The sequence below is a fragment of the Mesocricetus auratus genome, unplaced genomic scaffold (assembly GCF_017639785.1).
Source record: "Mesocricetus auratus isolate SY011 unplaced genomic scaffold, BCM_Maur_2.0 Super-Scaffold_100007, whole genome shotgun sequence".
NCBI lineage: Eukaryota > Metazoa > Chordata > Mammalia > Rodentia > Cricetidae > Mesocricetus > Mesocricetus auratus.
The window spans coordinates 96,614,485-96,628,974 of NW_024429191.1; the positions used below are offsets into that span (position 1 = coordinate 96,614,485).

The 14,490-nt window shown below is 47.4% G+C and overlaps 1 protein-coding gene across 1 annotated transcript in view; it reads left to right on the forward strand.

The window, feature by feature from the left end:
• The window catches only part of Rptor (regulatory associated protein of MTOR complex 1), a 231,918-nt gene that overhangs the window by 129,251 nt on the left and 88,177 nt on the right, over positions 1 to 14,490 (forward strand). The window contains exon 7 of the mRNA XM_040750158.1: positions 4,421 to 4,480. Within this exon, the coding sequence (XP_040606092.1) occupies positions 4,421 to 4,480 (60 nt within the window). The remainder of the gene's footprint in view (positions 1 to 4,420; positions 4,481 to 14,490) is intronic.

The following is a 14,490-nucleotide window of genomic DNA, read 5'->3' on the forward strand; positions in this document are numbered from 1 at the left end:
TGGGGAAGCGTTGTCTCCTCTGGCTGGTTCCTGGAAGGCAGGATAATCAGCCCAGTTTCTAGCTGCTGTTGTGTCCGTGCCCCTGTGCAAGGCCCTGTGTGGATGCTTAGCCAGGTTTGTGTAGCCACTCTGTTCAAAGCAGCGGCTCACGGTGGAGCTGCTGCAGAGGAGACCTCTGGGCCGCTGGTACCTGACTTACTCGACATCATTTTCCTTTTGTTTGTGTTTGTTATTCTTTTGAGAGGTTCCATGTCAAAGCTCTTCCTGTGTTGTGTCTCTTTCAAGGCCTCAGGTTTCACCCTTGTCCTCCAATGCCAGTGTCACCCAGCTGTCTCTCATATCCCCTTGATGAGCAGCCTCTGAGGCTGTGCGCCTAAGAACACCTCTGCCTGCACGTTTAAATGGTAGTCATGCTGGGTATAAAATCGTACCCCCTTCCTTCTGTTTTCCCTGCCTGCTGCTTACTCTGTTTGTTTCTCTGAGAATGGTCAGTTTCTGGAAAAAAACAAACAAACCCTATTTGTTTTCAGGGCTGCTCTGTGTTGTCTTCTGCTCTGACTTTCTTGTTGTTGGAATTGGCCTCGCCAAACTGCCCAGGCTGGGGTTGAGCTCCTGGGCTCAACAGTATTCTTGTCTCAGCCTCCCAAAAAGTGAACATCGCTTTGGCCAGCTGTTCTCAGGACGCTCAAGCCTCACTCTGGTGTCCCTGAGAGTAAATGCTGCCTCTTACTTCATGGTGAGAAGTAAACACTAGACACAGGCCAACAACCTCCAAACACAGAACATGGAGCAACTCTTGGCTGTTTGACTAATTTTATTTCATTCAGTGCTTTAGATGGACTTTTCCCTGCAGCCTGGGCCAGCCTTGAACTTGAAATGATCTTCCTGTCTCAGCCTCCCCAGTCTGGTTTACAAGCATGAGTCACCACACCTGGGCAGTTTTATGGATTATTTGAGGTTTTTTGTTGTTGTTGTTTTGTTTGTTTTTAGAAAGTCTTTCTATGTAGTCCTGTCTGTCCTAAGTTTGGTGTGTAGACTGCACTGGCCTGAAACTCACAGAGATGTGCCTGCCTCTGACTCCTGGGTGCTGAGGTTAAAGGTGTGCACAGCCGCCATGCCCAGCACGGAGTCATTTTGTCTCTTGAGTTTGTCCTGGCCTTCCCTGTCCAGGAAACCCCCATGTAGAAGAGAACAGCGTGAAAGGTGAGACAGGCTGCAGTGCGGAGAACTGACGGTGCTGGCGAGGGAACTTGTGGGTTCAGTGCTCACTTAAGCATGCTGCGCTCCAAGTGAGCATGGCCTCAGTAGTTTAAATGAGGGAACTTTGTGGGTTCAGTGCTCACTTAAGCATGCTGTGCTCCAAGTGAGCATGGCCTCAGTAGTTTACATGCCCTTGCTTGAATTCCATACTTAAGAGAGCTGTACCTTTTCACTGCTATAAGAACGCTACTCTCCCAGTCAATCATCAATTAGGCTTTTCTAACCTTAAAATTCTATCAATTCCAAAGTCTGTCTGTTGTGATGTTTTCTCTGGCTTTGACCTTACGCCACCCATTCTGGAAGTAGGAAGCACTGCTCTACTCTGTTCAGAGCAGTGTCAGCCCAGTCGGGTGGGGTGGGCAGTAGGATTGGACCCAGCTCCCCAATAGCTTGGCAATGGGTCTGACCTTTTTGACTTTGTTCCTAGCTCCAGACTGTCACTCTTGATCCTGGAATACTGTTTGTAACTAAGGCAGGATCCCTCTGGGAGTCCATTGAAAGCCCTGGGGCTTCTCAGGGCCTCTTAATTGGTGAAGGGGGTTGGGGAGACTTCCTCTGCCTTCTTGGGGCAAGAGGTGCTGTACTTCCCAATTAATACTTTGAGCCTCCTGTTGCCACAGGGATCCTTGTAGTCACATCCTGTCTGTAGCTCATGAGTCAGCCAGTGCCAGATGAAGGTTTGGCTCCCTCCAGTCTAAGGTTATTTCTCCAATTTCCTGGCAGCCTTCAGTGCTGATCTCTGATCCTCACCCCAGGGAGACTGCTCCCGCTGTCCCCATATGTGGTGTGAATGTGCAACCCGACAGGTGGCTCATCCTTTGCCAAGGTTATAACACTTCCGGTTTCTCTTCTGTTTGTTCTTTAGAATTACCAAGTGGTTGGTTGTTTTTAATATTTTGTCTGGGATTTATTATTGCTTTCAACAAAAGAATTAGTCTGATACAAATGATCCTGTCATTACTAGATTCCAGAAACCCCAGTCAATAAATCCATTATGGATGAGAAGACAAAACATTGAGGAGTGTGGCTCACATATGACCCAGACCCCAAAAAGGTCCTGCTTATGCAGCAGGAGATATTAAAGCCGTTGGAGCTGTTTGCATCTGTGCTGACTCCCGAAGGTGTAAGGTGCCTGGAGGGGGCTGAGTGGAGCACTCAGGAGATTAGCAGAAGGTTCTAGCTACTCAGAGCCTAGCTACCAGCTTGGCCAGATTCAGCACCCAGCTCTGTTTTGCCCTTTGAACATAGAACAGTGGCTGGCAGCTCACCCAAACCAGCTTTGTCCCCCTGCTTGAGCTGAGCCCCGTTTCTTAAGGCAGAGAAGATAGCTGGGCAGCTGTGCTCCGTGTTCTGCGCAAGAGGCGTCTACTTGGCACGTGCCATCTGTCTCTGCCTTTCTGCGTCTGTGTCTTTTACTCCTCCGTTCTCTTGCCCTCTTATCCCACTGCTGCCTCTGTTCTCCAAGCCCACTACCCATAAAGGGTTCCGTCCTTCTCTCCTGGGTGTGGCCTGATGCTTGCACCGAACACAGTATCTATTGGTGATGTGTGGACATACTCTTCCCGCCAGCCTGGTCCCAGAGCCGTGTCAGTCCCAAATGAACACGCAGGATGCTATAGGATGAAGCTGTTGGCTGTTTGCTGTGGTTTCTTGTTGTTCTGACTTAATTGTTAACCCATAACTGCTAATCTGAGTATTTCCATGTGGTCTTCCTTTACCGAGCCGTGTAAAGTCTTATTTCTATATATGATGTTTGATACATAAATATCCTTATCATCTTCTATGTATATATTCTTTATTTATTTTTTAGACATTTTGTATATCGACACAATTTAGTTTTGTTTCAAGTCTAAATCTTTTCTTTAGACTAAAAGGGGAATTGTAGGGAGAGATTTTATGCACCTGTAGCACTGATCATGCCCATTTGGGCGTGGTCACAGGTACATAGAAAATGCAGGGGATAAAGAGGAAGGGGGCTGGCTCTCTCTTGGGCTTCCAATCGGGTCTCAGAGAGCAGCAAGCGCTGACCTTGGTTTTCCGTTTCTCATGTAAGTGACTTCTCCCTAATAAAATCATATGACATCCCTATCCTGTGTGGGTTAATTTTCCTCAATAGTAAGGTGCAGGCATCATAACTGGAAAATACATACATACAAGCCACAGATGTCCTTCCTAGCTTAGCTCCTGCTGAGAGAGCAGTAGAGCGCATCATTAGTTTCTGCCAGCAATGAGGTTGTTCAGAGTTGCTCCTCACTGTTGCCGGTAGTACAGCCATGTGGGCCATTGTCAGCGTGTCAGAGATGAGAGTGCGTCTGCAGAGAGCACTGGACCCTGCTCTTGGTTTTAAATGTAGACAGTGCAAGCATTTTACATTACTCCCCCCTATGCCGTGAGCTGTCTTCTCCCTCAGTGCTGACATTTGTGCCAATGGCTCTTAACGGGGGTGGGGGTGGGGGATGGCATGGCTTCTTGCCTCTGTCAACACAAACACTAAATAAAGGCCTTCCACGTCCACTCTTGCTTTTGAGGATGGATTTGTCAATGGATGAGAAGTCTCTCGGCTCTGGTTCCTTTGACCTTTTTATGATTTAAAGCAGTGCAATTGAATCTGTGTCCCTTTTCTTCTCTGAGTACACGTGGGTTCCTTGAAGACATGCATCCATTCCCCAGCTCCTCTCCCCCTCACCTTTTTAAGAAGGAAGAAAGGCTGGGTGGGGGAGTCCAGTCCACACCAGCAGTTCTTAGCTGGAGCCTTGCTGTGAGTCTCAGCTCCTTGCTACTCTCCAGGGACAAGCTTACACTGACTGCATGCAGCCCTTTCCTCCCGCTGCTGGCTACAGGTGCTGCTCCATGGTCTTCCAGCCTTAGCAGGCTGGCAGTGAGGTTTGCTGCTGCTCTTGTTCTTTTTGAGACAGGCAGTCCTGGAACTCACTCTGTAGACCAGGCTGTCTTTGACTTCACAGAGATCCCCCTGCCTCTGCCTCCCGAGTGCTGGGATTAAAGGTGTGCGCCACCGCTGCCAGCTGAGGCTTGCCTCTTGAACCTACAAGATGACATGCTGAGGAAGCCGTGTGTTGTCTAAACTTGTGTTTTTATTGCTGGATGGTTTTCATGTTCTGGGTTCCATTCAAGCCTCTCATGTCCTCTCCTTTCTTTGCAGGTTTTGCATGCAGAAGTGTGTTAGTCTGGTGCCTGGAGTCACACTGGATTTGATAGAAAAGTAAGTAAGACTTGAGCCCTGGTGGCTTCCTGGGTCTAAGTGTTCTCTTCCTCCTACTCATGTCCTCAGAAGTCCCTCGCGTCAGTGTGGGGTTCCCCCCTTTCTTTCATGTGCATCTGTCCTTTTGTTCTCTGGTTGAAGCTCTGCTTGTGATGGTTACACAACTGCTTGGTGTTACAGGTGCTAGCGTGAGGCCATCTTAAAAGAGAAGGGATAAGAAATAGCCAGGGCATGCACAGTGTTAGGAGAACCTGTGTTTCTTCTTGCCTTGCTCAAAGTCTGCTAAGGTCACTGAGAAGTATGTCCCTCTCCTGTTCTGATTTCTCTGCTTCTGAAATAGCATCTCACGACTCTAAACTTGGCCTGTATTTGATTCCTCTGGACTCATCCTGATTTGTGTCAGAAGTATGGAAAAATTGTGGAAATTTTTGGAACCCTACATCTTCCAAAATTACTAGATGAACGTTTTCCAAGTATCACACACAGTGGTGTATGTGAAAACACCCAAGGCCTGAATTTACCAAAGTATCTGAGAAAAGCAAATCTCCCCCATGGATCTCTGGAAAAGTGCTCTCCTTGTGTGTGAGGGAAACAGCCCGAGACCCTGTGCCAAGAGCAGAGGTGCCGTGCCTAGTGAGACATGCAGGGGAGTGGGGTGTTGCACGCACACTCGGGGCACCCGTCTTCCAAGCCCTTAGTAAGAGAAAATACACAGTAGGGTGTGTTTCCCATATGTCATCGACTCTGAATATAGATGCGTAAAGGAGCATAAGCCTCCGGGGTTGAGGGTATGGATTGAGACCCTGTTAGTATACACAAGGCCCTGGATCTGATGCCCCAGCATCACCCAATAAAAGAAGAAAAGTGACTCCAGTTTCAGCTGAATAACAAAGTAGAACTTGAAATAGGAATAGGAACAACAGCACTATGGGATTCTGACTTCTCTGTATATAAAAATTACAATACATACATACATACACACACACAGAGATATGGCATGTAAAATGCATCTATAGCACACTACATGCAGTTTGAGGCTAGTGTTTCGTCTTGGGTTTTGAAAATTGCCATCTAAACTCCAGGGTATACTCATTCACAAACAGTGGATAACATGAAAAGTAGTGCCTCATCAGTGGGCCAGCAGGGCACATGGGAGGCTCAGTAATCTCTCTGCCAAGCAGGGTTTGGTCTTAACAGAGCATTTGGAAACCAAAGCATGAGCCACAGCAGGGTGGGGCTGTTGGTAGACAGTGGATCTGGGTAGGTGATGCTCTTCATTCAGGAGCTAAACAAGCTGCCCCAGTCAGACACATAGAAGGTTAGTTGGCCTGGTAGACATAGTAGAAAGAGGTAGAGGCCTCTTGATGTTACCGGTACCCTTCTCAGTTATGGTATGGCAGCCTGTGCTGTCTTCCTTAATAGTTGAGTGTGTCAGAGTGTAACCTAGGAGCGTATGTCCCCTTTCTGTCTGTTGTGTTCTTACCGCACAAATGTTATACACATGTCATCAAGGACCACAGTGATGCTGCTGAGGCCAGGGATCAGAGCCACAGACGAGGGCTGAGCAATGATGATTCCTGGCACATCCCCACCTGTGGCTTAGGTCCTTTCCCGAACCTCAAAGACAGAGTAACACTGGAGCTCTTCCTGGGCTGGCAAAAAGGGATAATGGTGTGACCCTCTGACCCAGCCTCTTTATTTTTGGAGCTTCACTCTTGAAAAATGAAACCCCAGGGTGGAGTGGGTGGTAGCCCAGTGGTTGAGAGCACTTGCTGCTCTTGTAGAGAACCCAGGTTTATTTCCCAGCATCCGTAAGCAGCTCACAGCTCCCTCTGACTCCAGTTCCAGGGGGTCAGATGCATTATTTTGACCTCTGCCGGCACCTGCTCGAATGTGTGCACATGTCAACAAAGCAGGCACACACATGTACATATAAAATAGAAATTTTAAAAAAGGAAAATGAAACCTGCAGAATAATTCAGATGGAATTACATGAGGACCGCAAAATGCTATCAGCAAGAAAAGAGAAGATGAGACACCATCTAAAACAAAACATCACACATATGCACACCTTCTTAAATGAATTAAAAAAGAAAGAAGGAAGGAAGGAGTAACACACACAACACAGGTAGTTGCCAAAGCCAGTCTCCCAAGAGTGACACTCTGTAAAAGTCAGACCTGTAGGGTAGGAGAGCCAATAGGTCAGGTCAGGACTGTGGTGAGTGAACCAAGGGACTGGCAAGGCGGTGTCTTGTCTGTGGCTCCACAGATATCTCGGTGTGTTAAAGCCATAGAACTCACACCAAAGGAAGTCAGTTTGCTATGTAACAGGGAGTAAAATATATAGTTAAAATATATATATATAGCTAACCTAAATGAAGAGGCAGGTAGCAATGCCCTAAGAGGATGCTGGCCAGAATCATGGGGCATAGCAGAGGTGACAGCTGCTATTGACAAGATGACCAGACAAGAAACAAAGCCAGCCCAGGGAAGAACTGGGCCTGGGGGAAGTGGTTTCTTCTGCTTCATGAGCAGAAGTTTCTCACTCACTATTAGAACTGCCCATGAGACTGACATGCAACAGTGGGCGTCCTTCTGCCAGGCAGAAAGGACCAGTGCTCTCCCAGATGGGACCCCACAGCCTCTGCTGCTGGCTGTTCTCAGGCCTCCCCGCCCTGCCCTGGCACTTCTGCCTCCCCAGCCCCTGAAGGTGGGCAAAGAGGGTCCGCTTTACCTCCCCTCCGGTGACAAGTGGTGATAAAGAGTTGGTCAGATGCTATAACACTAGGTGTGGTGTTTTAATTTGTTTTTATGTAAATGTGTAGTTCTTGCATGTATGTATATACACCATGGGAGTGAAGGAAGGGGCCTGGCAGATTCTAGGAGATGATGTCAGATCCCTTGGAACCGAAGTTAGAGGTAGTTTTTATGTTGCTGTGTGGGTCCTGGGAACAAACCCCAGGTCCTCTGTAGGAGCAATAGTGTTCTTTACCCCTGAGCCTTCTCTGCAGCCCTCGATTGTTTCTTTGTTTGTTTGTCTTTAAGTTAAAGAAGACAAGTGCTGTCACTGGGCAGGGGCAGGGTTCAGAGTGCACCTCTCTGGGAGGAGCTGTGAAGTGAGAGTGTGGATACTGGTTTGCTGTGACGCCATCATGCAGCATTGAGAACATGTGAAGTCTGGTTTGATCATGAAGTTTAAAAGCAGAAATGACGGTTTCCGAGAAGATTTTGGAAAAAGCATGTTTGATTTAACAAATCTTAAGTGTGGCATTGGTCATCGTGCATATGTTTAAGGTGTTGACTTAGGTCTGAGTCACAGAGAGCAGTCTATTTCAGTTGAAATCAACATTTGCTGTTCCAAACACCATATTGTTGCTCTCCCTTGTAGCTTAGCAAGGGTTAAATTGAATGCGAATGGGTGATTCATATTTATATTTTTATTCCAAGACAAATGACAAACTTGAGAATTATACCACCCTCAAAAAAAGTCTCATACACAGTCCCAGAAGCCATCGGCTGCAGCCACTAGATTGAGTTCTGAGATATGTGTTTTTTCACCTTTGCAGTTTACTTGAGGGATGTTGCCATTTAAAAGAAAAAGTTTTAGACTTTTTCCCTATTATATTACAGTCTCATAAGAAGGTTGGGTTTCAGACTAGAACGCTGAGCAGCAAATTCCTCTGATGGGTGCTGCACAACCCTCACTCCATCCACTCTGTTCCCATCTGGATGTCTCCTCAAAACATTCCCTGCTGAGGCTGATCATGCAGGAATCTCTGCATTGCCCACCTTGTATCTCCATATGCTGCACATGGAGTGCCCTGGGGGCATGCTGGCTGGCAGGGTTAGCCTGTGCCTCAGTGCAGCCAGCCCTGCTGGGAGGGTGGTAGCATTGCCGTAGCTCAAGATCACCTGTGCTGAGGTTGCGGGAGTGTGGGACAGTTGACGTTACTGCTGTGGGCATCTTCAGGTGACCCACCATAGCCAGCGGTGTCTATGCGATGCCTGCCCTTGTGTGCCAGTGCTCCACCTCTGCACAGTCCACCCCATCCTCCTTCCTGGTCCACAGGTGCTCTGCAGCGCAGCCGGTGGAGCGTTTATATGCTACTGGGTTTTTACAGCACTGAAGCATTGCCCTAGCTTTCCATAACCACAGCCTTCTTGGCCACCCTTACCACCGCAAAGAAAGAGGCAGCAGAACAGAGAGAGATGTCTGCAGCTGGACAGCAGGGTGTATGTTTTAATTCATGTACAAGCATGCGTCCTGTATTAGGCCATTTTGAGGTTTCTAACATACAGCACTGTGGAGACTGCAGGCACAGCTGAATGGTCAATTCCTTGCATGGCATGGACAAGGCCCCGGGTTCTACAGCACCACAACCATTCTGGAGATCTAAGGTCATGGAGCCCTATCTAGTGAGATCTTGCCAGTAGAGTCGCTAGGCTATGCAGTATATAATATGATAAGACAGGGGGAGAGAAAGAGGCGGGTGTGGGGGAGAGAGAGAGGCGGGGGCGGGGATAGGTGACTGTGTGTGCCTCCTTGTTTAATGGCCCTGGAATTGGACTGTAGACTCACCAGCTGACATTATGTAACCTAACCCTCCAGCAGCCCCTTGGCCGGCACACCACACTAGATTCAGTTTTGTCCTCTTTGTAGCTTACTGTAGGGCTGATGTCAATCCTTGAAACTTTTCAGGGTGTCCTCTAGACATAGCCAAACTATAGAATACTCTTTCTTCAAGATGTGAAAGTGTGGAGGGACATGGAGACCTTGAGGCTCTAGGTCATGTTGTGAATGGGACTGCTCTGCTCTGCTGCTGGACACTTGAGTGTATCCAGGTGGTTATTCTGGAGGTCCATGTGTAGTGGACCCTTGCTTTATCACGCATCTGCGTACAGATGAACAGGCAGAGTGTTGGGACCTGCTGGCTGAGGAAGAGTCTCTCTAGCATCCCCAGAATGTACCCTCACCAGCATGCCCTGGGCAGCATGCCCTGGCACAGGAGCCCAGGGATATTTTTCTGGATGTAGGACCCGGGAGCCAAGTTCCTTTATTCCAATGCAGAGAGTGTGAGCAGGTTCCACTATGCTTGGAGTGTTGTCTAGACCTTCGGTCCTCTTCCCTTGCCAAGGTACACAGGAAAGAAGGTCTTTATGGGTCAGGGTTGTATGTGTCACAACACTGTGCCAGCTGAGCCAAGCTGTCTAGAATATTGTAAAAGTCTTTTAATATCCGTACCTATTTAGAACTTTGCTGAAATGCAGTGATCATAGAGTAGTTTCTTCCTGCTCTGTTGCATGGTCAGGTCTGATTTGAAATGGCCCAGGTCTGCCCAATGCCTCAGAGCCCTCGAGTCCCAGGTACAAGCAGCAGATGGGTTGTGCAATACATCCAGGGATACATATTCACCCCAGCTGTCCTCCTGGCTGTGCTCAAAACCCCAAGGAGCAAAAGCCCAGCCTCCCCACCCAGGCTACATGAGTGTTCTCTTTAAAAATGTATAAATAGCTGATGGTTTGAGAACCATGGAATATTTCAAAATATATAAATTTTTGAGTAGTTGGAGATTTTAATAAAAACATTTGCACGATATTGACAAAGCTGTCAGGGGATTTTCTGGGTGAGGTTTGTGTAATTGGCTGGGTGACATACATGGTCACGTGCCCCTGCACACTGGCTAGTCTACTTTCTCAGAGAGGTGGAGCTCTGAGTTTTCCAAATCTCATTTGCATTAAAGCTGACAGGGAATCTGTCATCATCTTCACTCCAGGGCCTGATGAACTCCTGTGTGGTCATGGTACAGTATCTACCCTGTGTTTTCTCCAGCTACAATGTGGCCATCATACAGAGCATGAAAGCTTCCCCTGAGTTGTTGTGTGTGCTGACCTTGGATCCAAATTAATTGGTGGGATAGAGTATTTCGGTCACAGTTATCAGAGCAAACAAACAGCGGTGGGCTGTCTGTTCAGTTCCCTGCTATCAGTCCATTTATTCCGTAGCTGCTCATTATTCTGAACAAAGTCCTGAGCTCTGTGGATTAGTGAAAGATTGGAGGAAAACCCTACATGTCAGTGCTGCTAGTCAGCCTGAGTGAGCCATAGAAATACAAGGTGGTCGGATCTGGAGCTGTGAAGAGCTTACAGGGATAAATGGATACTAGCAAACTTACAGCAGCATGTAAGTACATTAGCTGGGCTTTAGTTAGATCTGCAATAGATTTTTCTGGCTTTTTAAGGATTCTAAACATCCACTTGTATAGTCTTACTCTTTCATTCCTCTCACCAAATGGGAAGTCCTTTCTGTGAGAACACCTGTGTCACACTCTGATCAGGACCATGGTTCCAGCCCACCTGGCCAGTATGGCAAGTTCCTCTGCACAGATGGACTGAGGAGGACAGCAGGCCTCTGGCTGCATTTGTTTTCTTTATGGTAAAAGATCCCAGAGGGCCATGGACACCTCCCCTGGCGCACCTCTCCCTGGAGCCTGCTGTAGGCACCTGAGCAGCGTCCGCATACATGCTGATTTGTTCTTTCTCATTAGGTGCTGGGGAAGGAAACCAGGACCTCATTGTACTAAGCAGGAGTTGTACCATGGAGCTACACCCCAGCCTCAGGGTGTTGCTATGCCACCTGGTTTTCTTTCCAGCTTCCTGACATTAGGTGTGACAGCACCCCTGCTGTCAGCCAGTCAGAAATCCACCCTGAGTTGTGTTGTTTTTGTCATCACTAGAGAAGGGATTGTGGGGACCAGGATCAGTTTCCAGGGGTTGCTGGGTTCTGTGCTCCAGATGTGCTCCAGATGTGGTTCCGCTGTAGCCTTAGCAATTACTGCAGATGCCCCAAGGTACATGTGGGTGTTCCATTAGCTCTGGCATCTTAAAGCTAGGGGAGCTATCTGTTTCCACTACGCTGATGTGTCTGGAAGGAAGAGTGAACTTCCTGGAGCCCCCTCCACTGCTTCTAATTATCTGTGCTCACCTATTGCCTGATGAATAAACCCGTGCATATTTATATGCCAAATCCTTTGAGAGAATGGCAATAAGATCCATGCTTGCAAATTAAGGGACATTTTTCAGCCCTGAAACAAAGTAATGAAACGCTTAAACAGTGCTCGAAATATTAGGATTCTCAGAAAGCTCCAGGGATCCTACGGTTGCTGAACCTGTTCCAGGAGGCTTCTCGTTAGTATTCTGATCACTAGAGGCACAAAGTGTACAAAAATTATTCATGATTAACATCGATTGCGTAAACACCCACTCTAAAGTTAACGGCCATGTCTGTGCTGCACGGCTGCCAGTGGTGCTCCTGCTGCTTCAGAGCTGCAGGGCCACTTGGCCCCAGGTGCCCACTGTCCTAGGGTGGGCTGCATTCTGGATTGAAACCGCATGGCTTTATCATATTCTAGCTGAGGGCTTTGTATATATCACTTTTCCTTTTTTTGTTCTTTTGTTTGCTGTTTTTTGTTTGTTTGTTTTTTGAGACAGGGTTTCTCTATGTAGTCCTGGCTGTCCTGAAACTCACTCTGTAGACCAGGCTGGCCTTGAACTCAGATCCACCTACCTCTGCCTCCTGAGTGTTGGGATTAAAGGCATGCTCAACCACATGCCTTTCGAAAGGGCCCCTTGAGAGCGAGTACTATCATCTACCCTTTGAGAAGATGGACATGCAGAGTGGGTGTGTCCAGCAGTCAGCTGCAGTGGGCAGCTGGGTCAGGCCATGCCCTTCCCTCAGCATCCTCACTCAGAGAGGTTTGTGGGCTTCCCTGTCACAGGCTCGGGGACCACGGCTGTAATTTACTTTGCTGCCCCAGTAGACTCATAATGTGGACTAGTTTTAAAATGTAGTCATTAAAGATGCAGGCTTGGTTTTGAAAGTATGTTCCTTTCCAGTGCAGCTGTGACTGCTGTTTATGGTGATAAATCAGCAGTTGATCAGCATCCGTGGATCATCGATCCTCTGAGAAATGTGCAGTTGGTCAGTGTGCTCAGGTCATGGTCCTCTCTCTGGATCAGGGGGAACAGATGCCCAGGACCTGCACGGTGGAGAGGAAGCCAGCACTAGAGGGAGTTTTGGACGCGGACAGGAAGCTGGATCTCTGCCTGCCTCACCTGCCAGTCACTGTGTCACTCCTGCCCTGGCAGCTTTTACTCAAATCCTTGTGAAGGCAGAGGGCAGGTAAAAAGTGCTGTGTGCCTGATGCTCTGCTCTTACAGGAGTTCCTGCTTTGTCCAATTGGGCAAGCACAGAGGGGACTCAGTGCTGCAGTGACATCACTTGAGTCCTACACCTCCTTCCAACACACACTGGTGGCAACTTTTGTTCTTTCTGGTGGCAACTTCTGTTTAACTCACTCTGAGCACAGCTGGTACCTAGGAAGCTGCTGTCACTGCAGTCACACAGCTGTGAAAGCTAGTCTTCCCTTGATCGGCTGTTAGCTGTGTCTGATGCACACACATCCCTGTTGTCTCTGCTTTTGTCTGTACACATCGCTGTTGCCCTCCAGAGTTAGTATTCAATTACACGAACCACCTTCTGACCTTCTGATGATCTTCCTTCCTTCCTGTACCTCAGAGCTCCCGTCTGAGCTCTTTTTTCTTTACCTTTAGTGCACATCTGCTGGGGAAAGTCCTGTTTCATTTGAAAATGCCATAATTCCCCTATGTGTGCTTTCACAACTTTAGATTAACATTATCAAGAGGCTATCAATAAACACCCGGGGTTAACTATGATTTGATGCAGTCTCCTGGAACCACTGCTACCAGCAGGGTGGGTCTGCCATGTTCTTACCTCACCCTACCCCACTAACCCTCCTGACTCCCAAGCCCAGGCCTGTTGGCTCTGCCTTCCCGTGTGCTGGAGGTGGTTTTTCCAGAATTTCTTGGAAGTGTGCATGGGTTCTTTGACCAGTGTAGCCTCTGCGATTCACCCAGACTTGGTGTGTCAGTGCTGCGTTCCTTCACTGCAGGTCATATGTTGCTCTGTGTCAGCTTGGTCCACCTGTTGGTGAACCATTTTAGTTGATATGCTACAGTCGATCATCTGTAGTCACGTGTGGAAATGTAGGTGTGTTCCACCTTGGTAAATACCTGTGTGTGGGATGGCTGGTGATGTAGTAGGTGTGCGGCTGTTTTTATGGTGGTAGAGCATCTTTGCAGGTGTATGAGTGCACTACCATTCTGGGCCTACGTCCACTCTTGCTGTCCTGCATTTTTAGGGTCAATAGTTCCAGAGGATATACCATATGGTGTCATGATTTGAGCTTAAATTGACTATATCCTGGACACCTCCTGTGTCACTGCTAGGATATACCGTGTGGTGTCATGAGTTGATTGTATGCTGGGACACCTCACGTGTGTTCTTTAGTGAGATGGGTGTGTCTTCAGGTCTCTTGCCAGGTCTTAAATTGTGTTTTTCGCGAGAGTCCTTGTGTGCTTTAGTTATCAATGGTCAGAGCCATGTATTGATAATTTTGGAAAATCTGTACCTTGTGGTTTTGTCTTCAAAGATCTGGCGAGATCTGATTTCATAGTTTTTTTCTTCTACAATTTGTGATTTCTATGTCCCCCACAAAAAGTCTTTACCTGACTCTCCCAGGGTTGTTGATCCTAAAAGTTTTACAGTTTAACTTTTTAAGTTTATTCTCCATCTTAGGTTAATTTTTGTATATTGTGCTCAGTACTGTCTGTTCATCAAATTTCAGATCAAAAAAAGTGACCTCCATTCTGTTGATCTGTCTGGCCTTTTACCTGTACCACTCATTATCTTCATCAATATAACCATATTTTAAGGCTTTTTTGTGTGTGGTGGGGGGGGGGATTAGCTAGTGAAACTGAGTCTTTTAGCTAGTGAAACTTTTAGCTAGTGAGTATTTCATTAAAAACTTAGCATTTTAGAATACATTTTAATTCAAAATCTGCTGTAATTTTGGCTGGAGAGTCATTGTCCTAATAGTGTAAACTTGTCCAACCCATGAACATAGTGTGTTTTTTGTGGCTTGCTGTCTGTT